Source organism: Ursus arctos, unplaced genomic scaffold (assembly GCF_023065955.2).
Source record: "Ursus arctos isolate Adak ecotype North America unplaced genomic scaffold, UrsArc2.0 scaffold_31, whole genome shotgun sequence".
Classification (NCBI taxonomy): Eukaryota; Metazoa; Chordata; class Mammalia; order Carnivora; family Ursidae; genus Ursus; species Ursus arctos.
In genome coordinates this window covers 12,283,093-12,309,501 of record NW_026622997.1, presented here as the reverse complement: position 1 = coordinate 12,309,501, position 26,409 = coordinate 12,283,093, and the positions used below count along the sequence as shown (strand labels likewise).

The following is a 26,409-nucleotide window of genomic DNA, read 5'->3' as shown; positions in this document are numbered from 1 at the left end:
GCTGACCTCTTTCTGGCATTTCACCTTTATCTTGGGACTGTCCCCATGTCATCGGGGTGACTTTTGGGAAACAGCAGACAAGAATGAAGGCCTAATTTGGACTTGGCAAAATTCGTTCGTGCCATGCTTCATTCTCTAAAAGGTAACATGCCTGCCCTGCTTATCTGATGGGGTCAGTGGTTAAATCCGAGTGAGGGAAGATGTGAGAAGACTCTTTCCAAACCCTAAGTGCTATGCAAATGCCAATTTTTACCAGTGTCATCATAAAAACATAATGATTTATAACATCAGATATTAACACCCCGTGCTACTCTGATCTAACCGTACACGCTGGTGGGTTGCTGATCCAACTGTGCTCTATGGGGTGCTCCAGATCTTTCCAGGACTTAGATTCTATTGCAGGGGCTTATTCTCAGGTTTTGAATAAATCTAATGTTTCCCTGTTCTTACTCAAAGCACCGTCTATTCGAGTAGTCCCTTTTTTGAACTTACCTGGTCCAGTGATTTCTTATCAGTAAGAGGAATATGTTTCTGCAGAATTCAGAGCAATGGCCCATCTTTCAAAAATCTTTTCTGACCCTCCCCTGGGTTAGGCTTCTTAGCTGCCTTTTATATCAAGAGGCCCAACAAATAACTTCTTCTGCTTTAGCTGAGGTATGACTCAGCATTGAAAAACCTGCCTTTTTGTGTTTTTCTTTTTCAAGGAGGCCAACTATTTTTGCAAAACAAACATTTGGTAAGTTAATCCATCAAATACTACAAATTTCACTTACACAGATTAGACAAATAAGTTTCTTCACAAGCCTGGAGGATCATTTTTAGCCAGGACACCCCAAGACGGTACAGATGGGGAGATCAAACCTTCCCCAGAAGGAGTCCTGCAGTTAAATCTGGAGGCCTCTGGAAGAACATCAGGAGACAGCAGGAGGCCTCGGCTCCTGGCCCACCGATAAGAAAAGCAAATCTCCTGTTGGCCAACCTGGAGCCCTTCGAAAGCATGAAATTCTCCCAATTCTCCCCGTATTTGCCCTTTCCTACGCATAAAAGTTAAACATATTCAATCACCAAATACTCCTATCCTAGAAGGCAGAGAATTACAACTTTGCTTTGACAGAGTCATCAAAGGTTGGGACTGTTTGGGATTTTGTTTTCCAAACTCACTACTGGCCTCGAGAAAGTATGACACCACCATCTTAAGCACAAGGCAGCTGTTCATTTTTGGCTGGAGTTCAATATAAACGTTACAAATGGTCTGCTAGCTCTATTTTTTAAATAATAATAATTTTGAAAAATCCCATAGTTACAAGAATCCCAATTAGGTGTTTTCACTATAAAGCCTTTCCTGCAGAACAGAGAAAACCATGTATTCCAAACAAATGTCTGAGCCAGAAATAAACCAGTAGGTTATTTCTACCAGATAAATACAGTGGACAGATAATTAGGCAGATTGCAAATCAATGGCTAAAGCAGGTCCAAAGAATCACCACTGAGTATCGATTCTCTCTGAAATATCAAAAGACAAAAATCTACCAGGGATTAATTTATTATTTCAAAAGAGGCCCTTAATGGTCATTGATGATACTTTTATTTAGGGGTGAAAATCAGATATCAGGAAACCTTCCCTTCATTCTGAAATGTTGGTCTGTTATAGATACCACAGTGGCTATATTTTACTTATAACTACCCCTACTAAGAACTCATAACCATCAGCACATATATTCAACACCATGACGTGTCCCCAAAGCCTGATACGTGTCTTTCCTTCTTCTGTTTCCCTCATTACACGCTTGAATATGCAGAAGGGCCAAATGTTGGCAGTGTTCTCAAAAAAAGCCTTTTATGGGGCAAGTTAATGTTCGTCATTATTTTAGTGTGCATATTAGCGGCAGAACCACCCACAGATCCATAGGTCCAGGAGAAACCCAAGTCATTCCTAATCCTTTGGGCATTCTTGGGAAGTCAATAGACTTCTAAGAGTAAAGCAAGAATCTTGACTTGGTGTATGAAACCAAAGCTGGCAAATCCCCCGCAGAATTCGTAAATGTGGGGTTCCCTCCCTCTCTGCACTCTCTTCCTTTAATTGTTATCTGCCTGTTTCCTATATAATTGCTAGGCTGTCCCACCACGTGCTGTGTTTCTACGTCATGCACACTAAGTATGCAGTGGTGCTAATCTTTGCAACAGGCCCAACATTCCCACCCAACTACTAAACTGACTGACCCCCAAATACTAAGCACAAATCAAGGTCACTGGCTTGCCTTCTGTGTGCTACAGAATTGAACTAGCTGCTGCAGTATTTCTTCTCTTGGCCCTTCTAATCCTCCAGGAATCCCGCCATGGAAGTTTTTCTTCATTGGTAGACAGCCCCCAGAATGTACTCTGTTAAAGTGCTTTTGTAAAAATGGTCTGGTCTCATTTCAAAACAAGAATATCATAGACATGGGTGCAGGGGTGGGGGGGGATAGTCTATTGTTCCCTTTTTTTTTTTTTTTTAAGATTTTATTTATTTATTTGACAGAGACAGCCAGCGAGAGAGGGAACACAAGCAGGGGGAGTGGGAGAGGAAGAAGCAGGCTCCTAGCAGAAGAGCCTGATGTGGGGCTCGATCCCATAACGCCGAGATCACGCCCTGAGCCGAAGGCAGGCGCTTAACCGCTGTGCCACCCAGGCGCCCCTATTGTTCCCTTGTATCCAAATGAGAAAAGATACGTTCAAGACACACACACACGCACACACACGCAAAGATATATTTTATCATATATATGTATATATTACATGCAAACACACAGCTTTCCACTAACTTGAATTAGTATCAATTGTAAGCATCCTTACATAACTTTAATGTATGGATTTATTTTAGCTGCCCTCACCCATCATTTAAAGTAGGCACTGAACAACGGTGGCGAATGTTTTATCCCCAATAAGGCATATGTTCTCTGATCACAAAGGATGCTTAGTTAATACTGTCCATTAGCTTGCCCAGGAAAAGAAAACTATTTGGAAAATCTTCATTTCTAATAACAAAAAATCGTCTTGCTGGCTAAACACTACCATTCAGAACACATCCCTCATCATGCTCATGTCCTGCCCCTGACCTCCAAATCACCTTCCACAGACATACTCAGGGTTAGATGATGGCAGGGTGAGAAATGGGGGCCGGCCCCACCCGTTGGGGTTCCTTGAGCCTTCATACCTGTGCTGATGCTCCTGCAAGACTTGATAAATGCTGATAAGAAAAGTTTGGTTTTTAAAACTCCCCACAACACAGTCCTTGTAGATTCGGAATTCTGCAGCCGTCACCGCCTCACCCTCAGGAATCTGGGATAAGTTGAACTTGAACTCTTTGTGGTGTCGCTGGCCAGGGGAGAACTCCTTCTCGTACTCCACTATAAGATTAAACAAGAGAGAGTGACAACTATTGTTACTTGACTAAGTGCCACAGGCTCACCTCAAGAAAGCTGCCCCGTTTTCATTCATAAGTGGATTACCGGTTACCAATGGCATAGGAGAGGGATTGGGGTGGGGAGTGGCACAAACCAACAGTGGCTGGGCTGTCAGACAGGCTGAGATTAAAATCCCTCATTTTACCCAAGGATTAAATAGAATTCCTAGATTTTATTTGGTTTAAATACTTTACATATTCGGTTGAAGTAAGTTGCGTGAAAGCAAGTTATTTAAATTATTGGCTTCGGTTTTCCACACCTACGAAGGCCTGAGTTAACAGGGCTTCCCAAGGACGTTGTGAGAATGAAGAAGACGATGAATGAGAATGTCCCTGGTGATCCTGGCCCCGGTCACCCCTTCCCGGCTCCCTTTCCTTCCTGCTGCCTGGCCCCCTCAGGTTGGGTCATCTCCCATCATCAAGCAGTTGGCACAACCAAGGGTAGCCCTGCGCTGAGCTCTGGGAGGGGTCCTCAGGGTGGGAGGGGAGTGAGCAGCGCATTCGACCTCAGCCTGGAAGATCCAAGGGTCCTCGTATTTTGCCTGCTGTTCAGTGGAAAGTTTGTGGAGGGGGTTAGGGAAAAGCTTCAGAAAAAATGCCACTCTACCCCAAGTACACCGCCCTCCCTTCTCCCGGAGCAAAGGGAAGGCTGCAGGACTCTGCGGCAAGGGCCCCTCAATCTGCATGCAGAACCCAAGTGTGAGGACAGACACGTGGACGCAATGACCAATAGTATACCTTGCTATTTTTTTCTAATGCTTTTCTAAAAACTGGGAAAGCCTGGAGTCTGAATTTTTTTTTTTTTATGAAATCTTTTCTCTGCACGAAGACAAACTATGGGAAACTACAACCACTGATAATCATGTCTCAGAGTCAGCTTCCAGTTGTCTATGTAAAGTCCTGTGTGAGACAAGTGGTATCAACCTCAGATGCTTAACTCATGAACACTGTAAAAGAGAAAAAGGACTGCTCTGTTTCCCACCATAAATCCTTGACTCTTCTCTCCAGGGTTTGGAAATGCTTCTGCCGTACTGTTTCTGTTAGTTTTTTTCTTAATGGCAACTGCAGTGAAATCTCATGAGCAAATTAATCCTTTATGGCAGAGTGTTCCTAGGGCTGTGGGTAGGGGAAAAAAAATCAAATGATTTGCCACCTCCAACGGCCCATTTTCTCCCACATACGTTGCTCTCCATAATCACCAGAGAAAAGCTTCGGAGATTTAGCTTCTTTAAAAAAAAAAAAAAAAGCCAATAACTCTTTACAAGAACCTAAGGCCTCAACGGCATTTGTGGAAGCTAAGGAAAGTTAAGCCATCTATAGGTAAGTGGTTTTAAAAAAAGAATTTCTGAAACTGCCATGGGACCATGCTAAATCTTTTAGATTCAAGTTATCTCTTTTTGGCAGGAGGGTTGTAAAAAAAAAAAAAAAAAAAAAGCTTTGACTTGTGTAGGAACTTGATATAAAAGAAAAAAAAAGAAGGTCTAACCAGAAAGTAAACCATGGTTCAGTCCCAACAGGAGAACAGGTTTCCTAATTACTGGCTAAGCATGAAAAGCAATCTTGTTGGTGAGTTCACCAAAGGACACCCATACATGAGGGTGTATCACTTTTCCCTAAAACTGATCTGCCTTTTAAGTGTGATATGTTATCATCAGTGGTTAAAAAGTGAATCAAATCTGATTTCCCAAAGAGACTTTGTAAAAAAAAATAAAAAATAAAAACAAAAACAATCACATAGCTTTTTTATAGGGCCTTTTGGGTACTTAAATTTTAATATCAATAAACAAAAATACATTGTTAAGATTCATTTGAAAGAATGCATAAGAATTCCTCAAAGAAGTCTTTCAATTGCTATTAATATAAACAATAACTAGAAAGAAGAAATCATAAATCATGGATGTGACGCAAGAGATAAGACAGTAACTTAAGACATTTCGGTCATAAAGAGTAAATAGAAATTTCAATAAGTCGGAAATGTAGTAGCTAGTTTTGGAGAAGTGCATGAAGCCCACACCTCCCTGTGTTCATACCACTGGGTGGTCCTCCCTCCCCTGGGGTGGGCTCTGTGACCTTCTCTGCACCGATAAAATGCAGCACTGCTGAGTGACTCCCACGCTTTGAACTTCCTTGCACTTAGGTTTCTTGGAATGCTTCTCTGGGGGAAATACGGTTACCACCTAAGAAGTCGGATTACTCTGAACCTCCATGCTGTGGGGAAGCCCAAGCTAAGCAGAAGCAAGGCTATACGGTACATGAAGAGACAGATGGAGGGAGAGAGGGAAGAGTCCAGTCAGCCTCCGACCACTTCAGCTGAGGCACCACACCTGTTATCAAGATGGCATCTTGGACGCCCAACCCAGCGGAGACGCTGGAGGACTCCAACCCCAGCCAGCATCTGACTGCAACTGCACGAGAGACCCTGCCTAAGGATCACCCAGTCGAACGGGGTCATTTCCCAAGACTGTGGGAGATGACAGCACACTGTTTTAAGCCACTGTGATTTGGGGTGATTTGTTACACAGTAATAGGCACCTGGCACAAGAAGAAAAGGGAGGACAGGAGAGGATGAAAGAAGGAGAAGGGGAGGCTGACCTTGCTGGGAAGGGGGGAAACCGCATGCAATTCTTAAGGATTTTGAGATGCTGGGAGGCAGTATGTATGATGCAGGAGTCCTGGCAAATGCTCACAGACAAATGTGAAGAGATAAAGAATCCAAAAATGAGAAAACAGGGGCATAGTTCAAAGCCCTCACTTTATTTCAGTATGAATTAGAAGGCGCTGCCCTACAGGAACCTTTTCCCACTTCTCCCCGACTGAGACAACATTATCTTGAAGCACTCTGAACTTTCTTTTGCCTCTCCTTTGTCTGAGGAGATTCAGGAATCTGATTGCCCCCCACCTCATTTTAAACTCTCTCACTCAACAACTTCACTCCAATGTCTTCCAAACCTCTCTTTATGCCTCTTAGCTGGAAGCTGTACCATTTTCTTCCCTCTTCCCATGATACCTCAGCTACCAGGCACTGGAGTTTGCCTGGAGCTACTTTCTCCCCTAGTCTTTTGCTTCCAACTGAATTTACATAACGTGTTTGCTGATGTCTCATAGGGACACAAGAAAGAAATGCAGTTAGGTCACTGCCTACGTGTGCATTTGAAGACCTCGGTGGTAAAACTTAATGTTTCCAGTGAGCTTTGCATCCCCCACCTCCGAGCTCTAGGATTCTGAGAACTCTTTAAATATCAGACAATTCAAAATAGGAGAGGTACTGAAAGGGACCGGGCTGAGTTCTGAATTCAGCACTCAGGACCTATTTTGCAGCCCTTAGCCTTTTAGCTTTTCACTGGTGGTGCCACACGTGGTACCCAATTAAGTAGTAGCTATGAGTGTTGATGAAGGGTCATACTGCCAAACTGGTTCTGAATTCTAGCTCCCCTTTTTCTGGCTTATTTGATGCTGAACAAGACATCAGCCAAAGTTTCAGTGACCAGTTAAATGGCAATAATCACAATTCTGAGGATTAAGTGGGACAATGTCTACAAAATAGTCAATGGTAGAGTATGTACTCAACTGTTAGCTGTGATCATCATCAGCTGATATTTGAGAATCTAGCTCTACTGACTTAGAGTATGTCTCCGCTGAGTAATTCAAATTTATTCAGGAGCCTTTAGATAGGGTCAGTCACTGGTTCCTCTAAATTACCTGTTTGGTGTAAGTTGAGGAGATGGATTCTGTTAAAATGTAGTAAGTAAAATCACTACATTGAATGTCATCAGCCTTGGTGTTCGGCTGATGAATACAGTTCTGTGTTCTCTGAGGCAATAATTCCCAGAATTTTTCATTTCAAGGAGCAGCGAAAATATTTTTCAATGGTAATGACCTTATACAAGGTCATCTACTTTTTCTGTTTGCCATTTGTAAAGACAATAAAATGAACGAGACAACAAACTGCATCCTTTTAAACTCTATGATCATTTCTGAAGCTTCTCTTAAAACCAAATAAAATACAGAGGACGTAATTGAGGAACATATACGTCCTTGAAATCGAATAAATTTAGCTTTATAAAACTCACTCTATTCTCGCTTTCTGCCTTAGACTATACCAGCTGAAATTTCAGATCAGCACAGGACCTTTGACCAACACATAGCAACCATAGCCCTAAGGAATAAAAGTTACTAGTTGAGGATGAAAAATGTAAGTTATATAAATACTAAATATACAAAAGGATATATGCAATTTATGGAGGTAATGAGGCATCATAATAAGGAACTAAGGAAACCAGCACCCAACTTAAAAACCAGAATATGACCAGAACATGACCAATACTATGGTGCCATCCTCCACTCCTGCCCGAGAGGTATCTAGAATCATGAATAATATCTAGCATTTTCTTGCCTCTTAAAAACTGTTTTACTACATACATATGTACCACTAAATCAGAGTGTTTTCCTTTTTTTTTTTTCCCTTAAAGTCTTTCAGAGACATAATGGAAATTTTATAGGCACACATGGCAAATACAGGCATGGTCACAGCTCAGAGCCAAGGCAGCCAGCCCAAGCAGATGGCCGCACTGCCTGTCAGCTGGTGGGGACCTGAAGTCCCATGGGTGGGGCATGGCTGCTCTGTAGGCAATGGGTGACTAATAATTCTTCTCCTCCAGCTCTACCTCATATAAATCCATTAAAAACACGGACACTTTTCTTAACAAGCATTGGCAAGGATGTGGAGAAAGTGGAACACTTGAGCATTGCTGGTGGGAATATGAAATGGTGCAGCTGCTGTACAAAACAGTTTGGCAATTCCTCGGACAAACAGAATCGCCATGACCCAGCAAGCCCACCTGAAAGTATACATGGGTATCCGAAAGGTGTGAAAACAGGGACTTGAACAGGTATTTGTACGCCCACATTCCCAGCAGCATTCCCAGTAGCCAAAAAGTAGAAGCCACCCAAGAGTCCACCGACGGATGAAGGGATAAACAATGTGGTAGATGTACAGAATGGAATATTAGTCAGCTTCAAAAAGGAAGGAGGTGCTGACACAGGCTACATACAACATGGATAAACCTTGAGGACATTTTGCAGAGTGAAATAAGCCAGTCAGGAAAAGACAAATATTGTAGGCACTTATATGCGGTACCTAGAGGAGGCAAACTCCTAGAGACAGAAAGTAGAGGGTAGTTTCCAGGGGCTGGGGCGGGAGGGGTGCGGAGTTAGCGTTCAACGGGGACAGAGTTTCAGCTTGGGAAGATGAAAACGTTCTGGAGGTGGATGGTGCTGGTGGTTGCACAACAGTGTGAATTTGCTTAACGCTGGAGAACTTGTACACTCAAAAATGGCTAAAGTGGGAAATTTTATATTATGCATAATTTTGCCACAAAAAACCCTAAAAAAAAGACATTTTCTTACACAATCACAATGCACGACCACACCTAAGTTAAAATAATTTGTTGTTGTTCTCTAATACCCAATCCATAATCGAATTTCCTCGGACACCTCAAAAAAACTGTCTTCTGTTTTGGGTTTATTGGAATCAGGAGCCAAACAGGATTCACTCATTACACTTGGTTGTTCTGTCTCCTGAGTCTCTTCCAAACGAGCAAACCAGGAACAGAAAGAACTCCACTAATCCAATCAGGAGTCCATCTAAACAAACCTGCAGCTAACAACATTCTTAATGGCGACACACGCAAACCATTTCCTTTAAAATCAGGAAGAAGACAAAGATGCTCATTTTCAGTCTTGGAGTCCAGTTCAGTATTACTAAGATTAAATAATAGTAAAGGAAGAAATCTATTCCAAATCGTAGAACCTAATAAAAAAAATTTAGCAGACTGCTTTCTTGACTGTCTCGGTGAGTTCGAGCTGCTATAACAAAATACTATAGACTGGGGGCTGAAACAACAAACACTTATTTCTCACAGTTCTAGTGGCTTGAAGTCTGAGATCAGGGTGCCAGCATGGTTGGGCTCCTGCTGAGGGCCCTCTTCCTGGCTAGCTCCTCACCTAGCCTTCCTTGGTATGTGTGTGCAGAGAGAGATGGTGTGAACTCCAGTCTCTTCCTCTTCCTGTAAGGACGCTAATCCCATCATGGGGGCTCCACCCGCATGATCTCATCTAGACCTAATTACCTCCCAAGACCCTACCTCCTAATACCGTCTCGTTAGGGATTAGGGTTTTATCCATATGAATTTTAGGGGACACACAGTCTGTAACACTGACCTTAAAGGTCTAATTATTCTGTTACCTTTCGAATTTGTGGTTTGGAATTTTTGCATTTGTTTCATAAGTGACACTGGTGATGGAGTCACCTCATACAGTGCTGTTCGATGTCAAGTTCTACTTGCTCTTGGAATAAGTTGAGGGATGCTCCCTCTTGTTCTTTTCAGGCAATGATCTCTTCCTTCGAAGTCTGGCAAACTTATCTGTAAAGTCATCTGATTCTGGTGTTTTCCTTTGGGGAAAATTTTTAATTATTTCTTCATTTTTTCTTCAATGTAGAGAAATATTCAAGTTATCTACTTTTTTTTTAAGTCATTATGCAATTTTTAAAGGTTTGTCAATTGGGGCAGAATTTATCCAATTCATTGCCATGAAATTTTTCAAAGTATTCTCTTATTATTTAATCTCTGCTCTAACTACAGCTTTTTTATTGTAATATTATTTGTGAATTCCCTTTTCCTTGATTCATCTTATCAGAGGTCAATTTTTTTCTCATAATTGCTTAATTTTATTGTAATATTGATATTTTTCTTTTTTGAAATGTTGAAAGCAAAGAACTTTTTATTACTTGTTACAAATAAGGAGACAGGGAGATAGCTCTCAAGACACTATCTGTAATACTGATATTTTAATATATTTCCTGAATAGTGTCCTGCTAAGTCTGAACCATTTCAACTGAAGTTGTCTAGAGAAAAATAAAGATACAACCTGTTGTAAGTGAAAATATAAGAGAGAAAAGAAAGAGGGGAGACTGAGTGGGAAAAGCATAGTACAATCTCCCTATTTAATATGTTTAGTCCCATATTCATTACTTTCTCATTAACTGGACTCACTCAATGGTTAATTCAGCACGGCTTAGTTAAGGCAAAATTACATTCATTGACTATAAATTCTACATTTTCCCAATGTTTCATGCCTCCACTTACAGTCATACACCAAACTTGAAAAGCTTGAAACTTTTTAAAAAGGCAAAAAACAACAACAACAAAAACCCTGCCATTCCCTTGACTACTGTAAACAATTTTTTATACTATGGCACAAGTTTATTTAATTTTAGGCAACAAGGACAGTTCTGGCTGGTATTTCAAGGCTTGTAACAACAGTGGCCTTCTGACTTTTATGTTGCAAGCATTCAACCTGAAATAGTAATAGAGACGCGAAGCTGGACTCTCCAGCTCACTTGCTAAACACAATGTGATAACAGACTTTACCCTCTGGGGAGCACCGAATATTTCCAAATATTTGTTTTCATTAATGTTCTATTAGAATCACAAATATCAAGAAGAATCTATTTTCCTGGCTGCCATGTTTTTTTCTTCCAAACTGACTTTTCTAAACTTTCATTTTAAACAATGATAGACTCACAAGTAGTTGCAAAAACAGAAGAAAGGGTTAAAAAAAACAGTAGAGATCACATGCAACATCTTCCATAACCGAGTAACAATAACAAAACCAGTAAATGGATGTTGATATAATACCTTAACTAGACTACAGACCCTACTTTGAGTTCACCCATTTTTACCTGCCTTTTCTGGTGTGTGTGCATACATAAATCTGTGACATTTTATGATACGTACAGATTCCTATAACCACCACCATAATCCAGATACAGAACTAGTCCATCCCTACAAAGGAAATCCTTTGAGCTACCCTTTTAATTCAAATGACTTTTTAAGAGTAGACCCAGCCCATATATTATAAAGAGCTTTAGGACCAACACTAAGTGCCTCCATATCATTGTTAGTAGAAAGGGTTAACCAAGTCATTTTCTATTTTTAAAAATATTTTAGAACCACTTTCATACCCTAATACAGATGTTACCATCACTCTAGATTGGGAAGATGCTCAGTAGCCACAACTATACACCTCCTTACAGTGGAAAAGTTGCAGACTCCAGCTAACATGGGAGAATATACTCAAGCACTTAAGTCAATAATCTTGTGTCAGGAGGAAAGACTTGAAGTGAATAATTGCAGCCTTGACAGAATTCCATTAATATCAAACAACCACATTTTTGCCCACTTATAAGGACTACCATTTATAAAGAAGCAATCATTTAGTAAAAATCAATATACACGACATGCATTTTTTTCACTTTCAAGAAAAATTTAACATTTTTAACCATAAATGGGACAGCCTAAAAAGAATGGTCTCCCACACCTTTGATTTTTTAAAAAAATAATTCATTTAAAAAAAAATGGAGTTCTCCCATTTCTCCCACCCTCCACCCAGGCCTCTTGCAACCACCAACCTGTTCACTGTATTTATGAGCTTGGGTTTTTTTGTTTTGTTTTAGATTCCACATAGAAGACAGATCATATGGTATTTGTCTTTCTCCAGCTTATTTCACGTTGAGACCCACCCATGTTGTCGCAAATGGCAAGACTTCATTCCCTCTTAAGGCTCGGTAATATTGCATATATATATAGATATATGTATATACGTATATCTCTATGTACTACAATTTCTTTACCCACTGATGGACATTTAGATTGCTTCCGTGCTTTGGTTCTTAAAAATAATGCTGCAACAAACATGGGGGTGTATATATTTCTTTCATTTAGTGTTTTCATTTTCTTTGGACACCCAGAACTGGAATCGCTGGGTCATAGGTTCTATTTCTAATTTTCTGAGGAGCCTCCATATGGTTTTCCACAGTGGCCGCACCAATTTCCATTCCCACCAATGGTGCACAAGGGTTCCCTTTTCTCCACATCCTCGCCAGCACTTGTTATTTCTTGCCTATTTGATACTAGTCATTCTAAAAGGTGAGGTAGTATGTCATTGTGGTTCTTATTTGCATTTCCCTGATGATTAGTAATGTTGAACATCTTTTCATATGCCTGTTGGCTATCTGTCATGTTGTTTGGAAAACATGTCTATTCAGATCTTCTGCCCATTTTTTAATCAGATTTTTTTCTTTTTTCTTTCTTTTTTTTTTTTTTTTTTTTTTTTGCTATTGAGTTGTATGAGTTCTCTGTATATTTTGGATATTAGCTCCTTATCAGGCATATGATTTGCAAATATGCTCCCATTCAGTAGGTTGCCTTTTCATTCTGTTGATGGTTTCCTTTGCTGTGCACAAAGTTTTTTAGTTTAATGTAGTCCCACTTATTTTTGCTTTTCTTGTTTTTTGCTTTTGCTGTCAAGATTCTAAAAATCATCGCCAAGTCCTATGTCAAGGAGCTTACTGCCTATGTTTTCCTCTAGGAGTTTAATGGTTTCAAGTCTCACAATTAAGTCTTTAATCCATTTTGAGTTAATTTTTGTGTACAGTGTAAGACAGTGGTCCGGTTTTACCATTTATTGAAGAGACTGTCCTTTCCCCATTGTATATTCTTGGCTCTTTTGTCATAAACTGACTATGTATGTGCAAGTTTATTTCTGGGCTCTCTATTCTGTTTGATATATGTATCTGTTTTTATGGCAATACCATACTGTTTTTATTACTATAGCTTTGTATTGTACTTTGAAAATCAGAGAGTGTGATACCACTACATTCTTCTTTCTCAAGATTGCTTTGGCTTTTCAGGTCTTTTGTAGTTTCATACAAATTTTAGGATTATTTGTTCTGTTTCTATGGAAAATACCACTGGAATTTTCACAGGGATTGTACTGAATCTTTACATTACTTTGGATTGTATGGACATTTTAATAATTTTTCTAATCCATGAGCATGGAATATCTTTCCATTTATTTGCATATTCTTCAATTTCTTTCATTAGTGTCTGATAATTTTCAGGTCTCTGAGCTCCTTGATTAAATTTATTCCTAGGTATTATATACTTTCTTCTCTTGTTACCAAAATTTTAATTTTTGTCAAAATTAGTGTGGTTTCTCTTAGTATAATTTACACACGATGTTACATTAGTTTCAGGTGTATAACACAGGGATTCATTCATAACAATAGAGATTTATGTGTTATGCTATATTTTATCCTTTTTAATGTAATTGTAAATGGGATTGTTTTCTCAATCTATCTGGTAATTCATTAGTGTTAAGAAATGCAACAGATTTTTGTGTATCGATTTTGCATCCTGCAACTATATTAAACTTGTTTATTCTAATGGTTTTCAATGAAGTTTTTAGGGTTTTTTAAATATATGACATCATGTCTATTGCCAACAGTGACAGTTCTAATTCTTCCTTTTAGATGTCTTTTTTTCTCATCTAATTGCTCTGGCTAGCATTTCCAATAGTACGTTGAATAAAAGTGGCAAGCATGGACATTCTCATCTTATTCCTGATCTTAGAGGAAAAGCTTTCAGGTTTTTACCACTGAGAGTGGTGTTAGCTGTGGGCTTGTCATATATGGCCTGTATTATGTTGAGGTACATTTCCTCCATATTTGCTTTGTTGAGAATTTTTATCATAAATAGATGCTGGATTTTGCCAAATGCTTTTTTTGCTTCTATTGAGATGATCATATAATTTTTAAAAAAGATTTGAGAGTGAGAAGAGAGAGAGAGAGAGAGAGTGCACAAATGTGAGTGGGGGAGGAGGAGAGTGAGAGAGAGAATTTTAAGTAGGCTCCATGCCCAACACGGAGCCCAACATGGGGCTTGATCTCGAGACCCTGAGATCATGGCCTGAGCCTAAATCAAGAGCTAGCTGCTTAACTGACTGAGCCACCCAGGTGCCCTAGATGATATGATTTTTAACCTTTGTTAATCACATTGACAGATTTGCAGATGTTGAATCATCCTTGCATCCTTGGAATGAATCTCATTTGATAGTGATATAGGATTATTTTTTTCACCTCTTACCCCTTTCACCTATTTTGCCCATCCTCCAACCCCCTCCAGTCTGCTCTGGCAGCCACCAGTTTTTTTGTTTCTGTTTGCTCATTTGCTTTTTAGATTTCACACTTAAGTGAAATTCTATAGTATTTATCTTTCTCTGGCTTATTTTGCTTAGCATAATACCCTCTGGGTCCATCCACTTTTGGATGGACCAAGTAATGTTCTGTTGTGTATATATACAATATCAATGTCTGTCTATAGACACCTAGGCTGTTTCCGTATCTTCGCTATTGTAAATAATGATGCAATAAACAGAGGTGCATCTATCTTTTCAAGTTAGTATTTTTATTTTCTTTGGGTGAATACCCAATAGTGGAATTACTAGATCATAGGGTATTTCTACTTTTAATTTTTTGAAGACCCTCCATATTGTTTTCTACAGTGGTCATACCAATTTACATTGGTATATGATCCTTTTAATGTGTTGTTGAATTCAGTTTGCTAATATTCTGTTGAGGATTTTTGCATCTGTGCTCTTCAGGGAGATTTCTGAAGATTCATACTTCCAATTTCAACTGCAGAGCACTAATGGGAAAAATGTCTTCACTCTGATTGAGAGAAGAAATTTATGTCTGTAATTCATTATATCAGACTTTTTTTTTTTTTTTTAGATGACCTTGTTTCTCTAGTTGCTTTTACAGTGTCATTGTCCCTGGTATGCTGCAGCTTCACTATAACGTGCCCAGCTGTATGTTTCTTTTTATTTATTCCACTTAAATTTAATTGCACTTCATGTATCTGTGGATTCCTATCTTCCATTAGTTCTGGAAAATTCTTAGCCTTTAGATCATTGATTAGGGCTCTCCTCCATTCTCTTTAGTGTCTCCTTCAAGAGTGATAACTAGATGTGTACTACAATTTCATCCTAATTTCCACTGCTCCTGTTTTTTTGTTTTTTTTTTTTTTTCCTTAAGTCATTCATCTCCTTGTCTCTTGGCTGGAAAATTTCTTTAGATTTATCTACAAGTTCACCAATTCTCTCTTCACCCATGTTTACTGTATAGTTTAAGCCATCTATTCGTCTGTCATTTTAATGAGTTTTAAAATTTTCTACTCATTCCATCTGTTATCGTCGTTACTATGTGGTCTGTCATTTTCAATCATCAGTTGTTCTATATCACCATTATGTATTGTACTATTCTTTATTCTTTGTGTATTTCCTAGATAGTGGTCTTAATAATTTCTCACTTGGTGTCTGTTTTCTGTGAAATCCTTGGTGAACCTAAATCTGCATTGCCGTCCCATCCCTCTGATGACTTTCATTTTGGTGGTTTATGCCCTTGTGTGTTTGCAGATTTTTAGGTAATTTTTGATTGAAATTCATCCTCAATGTCTAAATTGTTTGCTTTTCTCCAAAAAAAAACAAAAACATGTACATTTGCTTTTGTGAAAAACATTGTTGACCTGGACCCAGTTATCTCCCCTTTGAGGGTGTTATGTGGGAATCCCTGGGACAGTTCTTCCAGCTTGGCCCGCATCTGAGCTGGTCTCATGATCTGCAGGAGTGTTGGTATTTGCATTCACAGAAACCCAGCTTTCATGTTTGTTTGCTCACACACTCAGGGGAGCCCTTAAATATGTCCCCGAGTCCCTGAAATCCATGCTGTAGACAATATTTGCTTTTGTTTATCCTGGATCTAGTCAGATTTTAGCAGGAGGGCCTTACAAATTATCTAGTCTGCAATATTTCCAGAATTTGAAGTCTTTATCTGTTATGTTTGGAAAACAACATTTGGGACACATTTCTCTCAACTCCTAAAGATATTATAAAACACGCCTAATGTTTGAAGAGTTAACAAGTGTTTTCATATATATTAGCTCATCTGTTTCTCAGAACAGTCCCAGAAGGTAGGCAGAGAAAATATTATCACCAACACAGCAATGTGAATCTGAGGTCAAAGGCAGTTAAGGGGCTTCCCTATGGCACTCACTTTTATTATTTCAATTATTACTTTATGCTAATGCCTTCCACATTTCCATCTTCAGCTCAGTGCTCTCCCTTAAGGAATGTGTTTATCTTACTACCTGGTACACTTCATCCAGTTGCCCTGGATGCATGTGAAGCCAACATGCACAAAACGAAACTCATCTTCTCCCCCACCATTGTGCCCCTGTAGCTTTACCTCTGTCAACTGTCACTTCGAACTGGCCAATTAATCACCAACTCGTGTTGATTTTAACTTCTAGAACTGCACCATCAAATACAGTAGTCATGTGCACTAGCCACATGCTACTATTTAAATGCAAATGAATTAAAATGTAAGATTCAGTTCCACAGTCACACTAGCCACATGTAAAGGGTTCAATGACACATGTGGCTGGTGGACACTGTATTGGCAAGTACATCATAGAACACTTCCATCATCGCAGAAAGGTCTATTGGATGGCACTGTTCTGGAAATTTCTCTAAACCACCTGTCCTGCTCCCTCCATGACCACTGCTCTTGTTCAGAGCCATCCCGCTTCCTCAAGTTGTTACCCTTGCCTACCCTCTCTCCACACTGTAGCTAGTACCACAGTCCTAAACCCAAACTTGTAAATTACCTGTTTAAGAGCCTTCGATCTATTCTCCTGACAATTCCAGGCTCACTCCTCACCTTTCCCTGCCTCAAACTTTACTCTTAGGAGATATTAAACTGCTTTATTTTTCTGAACACCCTCCCCAGGACCTCATGCCTCTCCCTTACTTATACAATCTCCTTGTACTTTCCAAGACCTTCCCCTCCAGGATACAGACTTTTATAGGCTCCAAATTTTGAAGATGCTTTGATGCTTCTATGGAATTCTAAATAGAAACAATTTATTAAAGGCATACCGACTATTAAAGTTCTTGTTTCCCCCATAATTATGAGTGCTTTGGTGAAAAACATCAAACTGAAACTCTTTTTGAAGTATATGTCTCCACTCAGGGTTAAATGTTCCTCTTTTGTAAAACTCTCACCATTACTTGCCATACTTAATGGGTAATGCAGCAATACTTTAAATCTTACCTTAAGATTGAATTCTAGGAAGCCTCCCTCAACCTTCTGTATCCCCGGTTGGTTTGGGGACCTCGACTCTAGGTTTCTATAATGTCCCACACAAATTTTCAGCAATGCGCCCCACCTTATATTAAGGTGATCATTGTTCATGTGTCTACCTCCCCCACTGGACTGCAAGCCCCTCAAAGATAGGGTCCATGTCATGTTCACTTTAATACCTCCAATAGAAGCTTCGAGAATATTTTTTGAATGAATGCATAAGCCAGGACTGAGGTCTGCTCCATGTTCTTTCCTGGGCACCGTGGTATCCCCAGTGGGCAAAAGGAGCCAGAACAGAACTCAGGCTTTGGATTCCAGCCCCAACGATCTTTCTTCAAGACCCAAGGGCATTCTCCAGAACATAAACAGCTAAACTAAGGGACCAACTCAACACATCTGTCCGGGTTTGTTTTTTGAAGGAGTAGCACTATAAGCCCAGAATACCAATTAGCATATGGCTCTGCACTCTGAGTTCAGGACGCAGACTCCAAGCATGTGAAATTCTAAAAAGCTAAAGAAAGAAATTAATCTGTTCAAATTACTTCAATTATACTCAAGCCATATCACAAGGTCATCATGCACAAGACGGAATGAATTTTAAAATCACATCCTCAATTCAGAGAAACAGACCTCTGACACATGCACACATTCCCTTTGTTTTTAAAAAATGAAGTGAAATTTACATAACATGAAGCTAATCACTTTAACGTGAACCATTCGGGGGCATTTAATACATTCATGAGGTTGTGCAATCACTACCTTTGTCTGCTTCTAAAACATTTTAATCATTCCAAAAGCAAGCCCCCTACCCATTAAGCAGCAACGCCCCATCCAAGCTCCTGGCAATCACCAACCTATGTTTTATCTCTATGGATTTACATAGTGTGGATATTTCACATGAATGCAATCATACAATCCTTTGTGACTGGTTTCTCTCACTTAGCATAATGTTTCCAAGGTTTATCAATTGTGGTATCATGTATCAGAACTTCATTCCTTTCTATGGTCACAGAATAGTCCTTTGTACGCACATACATTTTATCTGCTCATACACTGACGGACACTTGGGCTGTTCCTACCTTTTGGCAGTTGTGAATAGTGTCTCTGTGAACGTGCATATACAGGTATTTGTGTGCCTGCCGTCAATTCTATTATGTTTCTCTTTTGCTTTTCCTCTTCAGTTTTCCTTCTCAGCCACTAATTCCCTAGAATGAATGCTGGATGGGTTGATGATTATCCATCAGAGTGAACTCATAGCCGGTCCCAAACGCAAGGGGGGTGAGATAGGCATCCTCCTCCCCAGAGCTAAGCTATTCAGGACATTTGGGAAGAGGCCAGGGAATGAATGGGCGTCGAGTGAACATGCCCAGCACAGGCTCTGGCACACAGTAGGTTCACAATAAATGTTTGCGGAGTCTGACTATAAACAAGGTTACTCCAGAAGGTTTACAGAGGAGATGAAGAGGAGAAGTAGATGTTGGAGACCAACAGCCAAACAAAGAAAAAGACAGATCAGAGGTCAACATGGCAAAATGGGCAATAAGAGAGACTAAAGACCACACTGGTGAGAAAGCATCTTGCCAGAAGGAAATGGTGAAAGAGAGAGGGGCCCTAATCAAATGGCTCGCTTATTTTTTTGAGAGCCAGGGGTCTAGTATGCAGGGAAGGAACACATCAGCCTTGAGGTGAGTTCAAGATGTCACAATGTCTCTGTGTCAGGTGACCTAACGTTTCAGCTCTTGCAGTAGCTACACAGTGGCCATAAAATCTGGAAACAAAAGTAGTATTATTTTATCATGTATTAGGATGTAATATTCATACTTCCTTTATGATGGATTTGCCTGTGCTTACAGATTTGCTGACAACCCTCTACGTGTGCAGTGGGAACATCTACCCACGAGGGAGCATGAGAGGCAAAACACGCCACAATGCTCCGTAACTACCCAACAGGGCTATAAAGTGCTAGACGATGCATTCCTTTTATCAGGATCACTACCATCAGGATTTTTCTTCATCTTCAACCCTTAATGGGCCAATAAATTGTACTGCTTCCCATCAAAATTTTGCAGAGAAAGAGTGTGTGCAAATGAGCACGTGGAAAATACACAAAATGAAAAATCCATCCTCAAATTATTGAGAACTGAACTATATTGGGCAAGAGTCTCTCTCATTGGGTGGCAGCTTGCTTACATAACCACAAAACCCTGCCTTTCTCCACAGTGGACTTCTGACCATGACAATGGAGCTATTTGGTTTAATGAAACGTTCGAGCTCTAAAAGTTAAAAGTAACTGACAGGCCAATTGCTTGCTTTGGTTCCCAGGGTTACCAGGGTTTCATAGTCCTATCAAGTTACACTGCATCAGATGACCTGTTATTATTCAAAGCACAGCGTTAAGCGTGCCAACACGGGGACGTGGGGAGAGTCCTTTCTCATGATCCCTTCCGACCTCTCCTCCCCGTGATTGGTCCAGAGTGGCCTGACCCCAGGAAGTCAGGGCCAGCATGCATCCCTACTTGGAGGCATCTGGATGGGCCTCCCTCTTCACCTTAACAGCACCCAAACCTACAGAAGAAGAAAATGCAGGCATATTACTGCTGAGGGCTAGAACTCCCCTCAAAAGTATGGCCTGCAAGGGCAGGGAATTTTGTTTTGTTCCTTTGTGTGTCCTGGGTGCCTACAGCAGCGCCTAGCCCAAGGCAGGTGGCCAGTACATATGTGCTGACTGAATGAACGACCCATCTCGAGCCAGTGGAGCCGTACTTCTCAAGCACTGGACAGGCTGGCCTGGGACAGACCCTCAACTCTTTCCTGGTCAAGCGAGGACCAGCAGCTCCAAACCCAGATGTGACCATGGCTGGCGGGCTGTGTGGGGGACGTGAGCTTGTGCCCAGGGGTTCTAAGCAAAAGAATGGAAAAATACCGCCATGGGGTCCAAGACTGCCTCTGTAGCACAGCCGTGCGACGTGAACACACAAACAAAGAAAACGGCCGTTCCTTTCCTTTAATAGACAAAACTTGGATCCCCACATCCTTACAAAAACACAACAAATGCTTCTCTCAGAACCGTTCTCAGGGAATATCTTGCCTTTTCTGGGACAATAAGCCCTCCTGGTTCCTTTTGAGCCATAGCTGTGCTGGTCTGTCTAGCCCTGTTTGATGCTAAGTGTTGATAGGTGACACTTCCTAAGTAAAAAAACAAAAACCCAAGGAAGTCAGCAAGATTCAGCACTTGAATGTATGGTTTGAAAAAAAACACAAAAACCCAAAAAACAACAAAACACAACAGCCAACCCCTACAACGGGCTTTAAAGACATGGGAAAAGGGGTTAGAAATGCCTATGGCCCCCACCTTCCTGCTCCCAAAGAACGCCATGTAACTCCTCAGTTAACCAAATAATCCTGACCTCCACAACGTCACTTCTGACGCAGTTTCACTTCTAAGGCTAAAATGGAGCCCCGTCCGCGAGGTACTTCCGGGCGCCTTTACTCCTGGATGAGGACAACAACGGACGATATGAAATCAGAAAGACAGGACGAAGCTGGGAGACACTCAAGGGTGACAGATGTGCGGCATGCGCTTCTTTGCGTTTTTCATTTGGTTCTGATTTACTAATTAACGAACGGAGCAAGAAAAACATCTTTGGGCCGAGTTGGAAGCGTCTGCTTTCACAGCTCGGCATCGCCACTTCCTGGAGCCTTCAGGGAGAGAATCATCTTGGATTTGCTGCTCTGTGATAATTTCCATGTCTAACGTGGCCTAGTCATTTCACTGCAGGATTGAGTTTAGGAAAAGCCAGGCTGGAGAAGAACGCTCTTATCCAAGCCTATATCTGAGGGAAGGAAGGCGGGGGAGAGGCAGAAGGAGCAACAAAGTAAGCAGCCAAAGGTTTCTCAGTTACTCGCTCTCCCTTCTAATTCAAAACATTATACTTTTTTATTGGTGCAGCACCAGAGAGCACATTCTTTGCTCCGGTGATTCACTTCATTTTCCTGAGAACACAATGGAGAGAGTCTCTCAGTGTAAAGTTACTGATTTGCCTCCAGATTAAGTCCAAGCTCAACTGCTCACTTAACATTTTGTTTCCCCTGAAGCACAGCAGGCCCGCATGGCGGGTGCGTCTGCATGGCGGGTGGCTCCTGCCGCCAAGTCACAAGATCTTGATTCTTTCGGGAGCTCAAATCACAGATTGATGAGACCAGCAAACAGCCTTGGCACGCATGGGCTTGGGAAAGAGCTGAGGAGCCCTGTAAAGACGATAGAAAAATCGCCAAGGACTTTTGCCGTTGGTTTTCAGATCGACACGGGGCTGTGATTTATTTGGACCGATATTCTGGCCTCGTTAGGGTGGAGTGAAGGGATCAAAAGTCATGGTTCACAGGACAAAAAACAAAAAAAACAAAAAACAAAAAAAAAAAGAAAAGAAAAGAAAAAGAAGACAGATGAGAGGAAATGAGTGGATGGGAGTGCTGCCTAGGGGTCCCGAGGAGCACCCCACATAAGTCAGGAAGCACCTGTTAACAAAGGAATCGACCGTGCAGCCGTGGAGAGACAGTGGAGTCCCATTCCACGGGCAACTGCCCTAAGTCCCAGTGCACTCCCGACTCACGTGGCTGTGTGGCTCATGGGTATGCGGTACTATCTCGTGCTGCGTCTCAGTTCACCCACATCAGGCTCTTGCTAGGATATTCTCTTCCCACCTGGTTTTGGCAATAACTGGGCAAACCAAATTAAGAAGAGAGTAGGAAGAAGAGAAAGTCAGGGCAATTATTCAAACTATCTTTGTTCAGTAGTGCCTTTCCCACAAAAGCCTTCCACCAAAGCAATTGGTAATCAGTGCAACTGATGGTCTGAAAGCCAATCTTTCTCTTTTCACAGCTTTCAAATGCCCAGAAGTTGGCAGTAAGGAGCCGAGGCCAAAATAAACCACGAATGAAACAAGGAAGCCTCGAGCAATTCAAACCCAGGCTGACAAAGGGCATTTCCATAGGCCCTTCCCACTGTGGGATCAGGCCGGCCCTCTGGACTTCCTGGGAGATACACATACCACATCGGACAGTAAGAACAAGAGAAAGGGAATGTGAAACCTCCAACAGAAAGGATTTGACCTGGCTGGAAGAGACCTCTCGAGTAACAAAAAGGAAGCAGCTGCCTTACAGCCCTTAGGAATCAAGAAGGAAGCCCACCCAATGGGCCTTGGAAATAGAGAGAGAACGACATGTAACAGCACAGCCCTGTCAACCAGCCCCACCCTCCCTGAGTAGTCTGGAAGGATCCAGAGCCCCTGTGATGTGGGGGCTCCACTCACAGGACACCCAAGAGTCCCCTCTGTCTCTGGGATCCTCCCAGTCCCACTCTTGGCTGGAGTGTGACCCAGTAAAGCCAAGACGGGAAAGGGAAAGCCACAACTGCAGCATGGGGTAACCTGCCTTATCTGTGGCCTGCCTCAACCAAAATGCCGATGGGAAAGAATAAGATGACTGGTGAACATTCTCCAACAGGCTACCATTGGATTGTGGCTGACAGAGTCTTTGATAGCCATGTGGTTGAAGAAGCAATGTGTACTTCAAATTAAACCTTGGGAAAACACGTTGTCCCTTAAAACCACTAAAATTCTAAAAGTTACCAGAAATGAGATTTTATCATGACCTGACAATGTCAACAAAGTCCAGTCCAGCAAAAGAAGATCCTAGAGGGTGAGCATGGGTTGAAGTCTGTACATTTTCAGTGGTGCAACAGGTGTGTGGATCCCCAGAGCAGATGCCTGGGATTCAGCTGGGAGATTCTCCTGCATGTTCCCGGCTCTAGGAATGAGGAGCTAATGGCATCACCTAGACCAATTCCTTCATTTCTCACCTCCTACCATCTCAGGTCCTCCCTGGCAAAGTGCTGGAAACAGTAATCCCATCTGAAAGTGAGGTGTGGCACTAACTGCCAATATTGGAAAGAGAATCGAAATAGACATGCTTCAGAAAAAAGCCAACATTCCATATTCGACTTTAAAAATCACTAAGTTCAACAGATACTTACTGAACATCTATGAGGCATGCAGATAAACCTTTGGGATTATCGGATCATCTATATAGTTCACACCTGCACATGAAGTAATTGGTAAGGTCATCAGTGGGTGTTTAAAGATACGACAAATACACTAAATGGTATACTGTTATTTAATTGGATATTCGGTTAAGGCCACCCTCCCCAACCATGACCTTGAAATCAATTAGAAGATTACACAGCAATAACTTACTAACGTCCTCCCTCTATTATGTACCAATCAGGAAGAGTCAATAAATGTTTGTGGTCCAAAGTGGGATTGACAGAGAGAGAAAGATCGCAGCTGCATCCATTCTGAGAAAACTCACAATGGCCACAGGGAGAAGGAGCCAAGCCAGAGGAAGACCCCTGCTACTCTCTGACCGATGCTCAGAGTGTTCCGGAAAAAGCACAGGGACATCCAGGGTAATCAGGAGGGGTATGGACCTGCCTTCAGCCAAACAACATCATTATTATATCACTTCTTGAATTCTTCCTCTGAGCTTAGAGCCTCCCTGGGCTCCTCTCTTTGTCTCATACCTGCCTCCAAGACACCAGAACAGCCTGCCCACTCTACCTTCAAAGTCCATCAGAATCCAATCTGCTCACCATCTCCGCAGCCACCATCTGTTACCAAAATGGTTGTGGCAGCCACCTGACTGCCTGACTCTACCGCCTATTGTCTACACAGCAGCCACAGTGATTCCTTTAGAATATAAATCACATGTGTCCCTACACATAAGTCATTGGTACCCTCCTCTCTCAGAGCAAAAACCTCTTCAGAATAGAATTCAAAATCCTCAGGGTGGTGTACCAAGCCCTGCTTTAGTCCCTGGCTTGCTCTCTGACCTCATTTCATACCACTGAAGAAGCTTTTCAATAGAGCAATTCCATGAACACACCAAGCACACTCCTGCCACAGGACCTTTGCACATGATACAGCTTCAGCAGGAACACTCTGACTCTGATAGCCATACAGCTCACTCTCTCACTTCTCATGTCTGTCTGCTTACATGCCACCTTCTTGGACAGGCCTTCTCTGACCACAATAACAGCACATCTAGTTACTCTCTGTCTCCTTGAAATGCCTGTTTTATTGACCTCCACTGCATTTGTCACCAACCTGGCATTATACTGAATTTATTGTCTGTCTCCTTCACTAGAATGCATGCTCCATGAACATAAAAATTTTGTGTTGTGCACTTTTATATCCCATGCACCTAAAACTGTGTGTGGTACATGGATGATGCTCTATATTCTTTTGAGTGAATGAGTAACTGTCTTGATTTTAATTTCTTTGTTGGCAAAAGGGAGGTAATAATTCATCTGTCTCATAGAGCTGTTCAGTGCTTAAGTGAGATAAATATGTGGAAGCATCTTGGAAAGTATAAAATGCAATCCTCTAAGTGAAAGGTACTACTCACTTCTTTTTGCCCACTTGCCTTCGAAGGAAGCAGTCAGTAACTCCATCAGCACCACTTTCTACAAGTGAGATGCATGGATGCTCGAGGAAACAGAGCCAACATGTCCTGGTAACTGCAATCCCTCGACTTAAAACTTTTTCCACGAAGAAAGGAAATTGGGGTGAACGGAGAAAGGTAGAAAAGGTAGAAAAATTTGGGGTGGGGATTGTTGTGGAGAATGTCAGGCAGGCCTTGCTGTCATTGGCAAATTCCGTACTCGGGAAGGTCACAGTGAATCAACGCCAGAGAAATGGGAGGAAGCACACTCATTCGAACAAATGCTCCAGCCCCGATCCCAAATGCTCCAGCCCCGATCCCACGGCAGCGCCGAGGGCCTGCGGTGGTTTCCATAACTAAATGGCACAGAGGAACCAGTTGCTATGGCTTAAGATTCCAGCACGTCAGACCCTTCTCAGTGCTGGCACGGGTGACTTCTGTACCCGGGCGTTTGAAAGCCACACTGCTCTTTTGGTGATTTGTCCCATTTTGCTTCATTTTGCACCGCGGCTCCCAGAGGAGTGGTAACAATTAGGAGGGAGAAAAAGGAGAGAAATGGTAAGAAGAGGGAGGGGACGGACCGGAGACCTCAGAACTGGGGTGAGCCCGAGGGGTGGGAGGAGCAGGTTTCCACACAACCTCCCAGGAGGAAAATAAAACCCATAGAAATAGGACTGTGAAACAGCAGGGCTTCAGGCTGTGATGGGGTGGAGGTGAGGTGGCAGGAGCAGGGCTCCAAGCATTACGAAGTGATGTGCTCAGCAGGAAAACTTCAGGAATCTGATCAAACATGCCAAAGATGACAGAGATAAGAAGACACCACCTGTCCCTGCAGCCTGCCTCCCATGCCAAACGCCACAGTCCCCTTCGAAAGTCCTTTCCACCATCCAGGATGACCTGCAGGCAGTCCTCGTTTGCACAGGGAGAGGGGGGTGAAATTCACAACCCTACCCTCGGAACCTACTCTTCCTAATGCCTGCACCTAGTCGTCGCCATCACCACACCACTGCACATTTGGGGAAGCTGACTCTCAAAGAGGGAAGACACCTGCTTGAGGTCATGTGATGGATAAGGGCACCACAGGGACCTGACCCCAAGCCCAGGCAGTCTCATCATGTCACCATGCCTCCAGGCAGCTACAGGAGAGATTCTGAGGACACAGATGGCACCAGAGGTGACCCCAGGCTTGGCAGTCTCAATGGGCACAATGCAAAAACTCTAGAAGCATCCCTGAGTTCTCCCACTGGGAGCAGGAGAAGCCAGCCCTCAGGTGGGGACGGGAAAGTCAGAGCCCAGGACCCCAAACCTCACAAATCTTGGCTCCAAGAGCCAGACCCAGATGGAAGAGTAAGGCAGAGAATGCCAAGAAGCCTGGGCTTCCTCTTCAGCTCTAGATGGTTGAGGTTACCGTGGAAGAAAGGAACACATG

At 42.0% G+C, this 26,409-nt stretch overlaps 1 protein-coding gene across 1 annotated transcript in view; it reads right to left on the bottom strand.

Moving 5' to 3' along the window:
- BMP6 (bone morphogenetic protein 6) overlaps positions 1–26,409 on the bottom strand; it is a 149,505-nt gene that overhangs the window by 25,788 nt on the left and 97,308 nt on the right. The window contains exon 2 of the mRNA XM_026511455.4: positions 3,194–3,386. Within this exon, the coding sequence (XP_026367240.2) occupies positions 3,194–3,386 (193 nt within the window). The remainder of the gene's footprint in view (positions 1–3,193; positions 3,387–26,409) is intronic.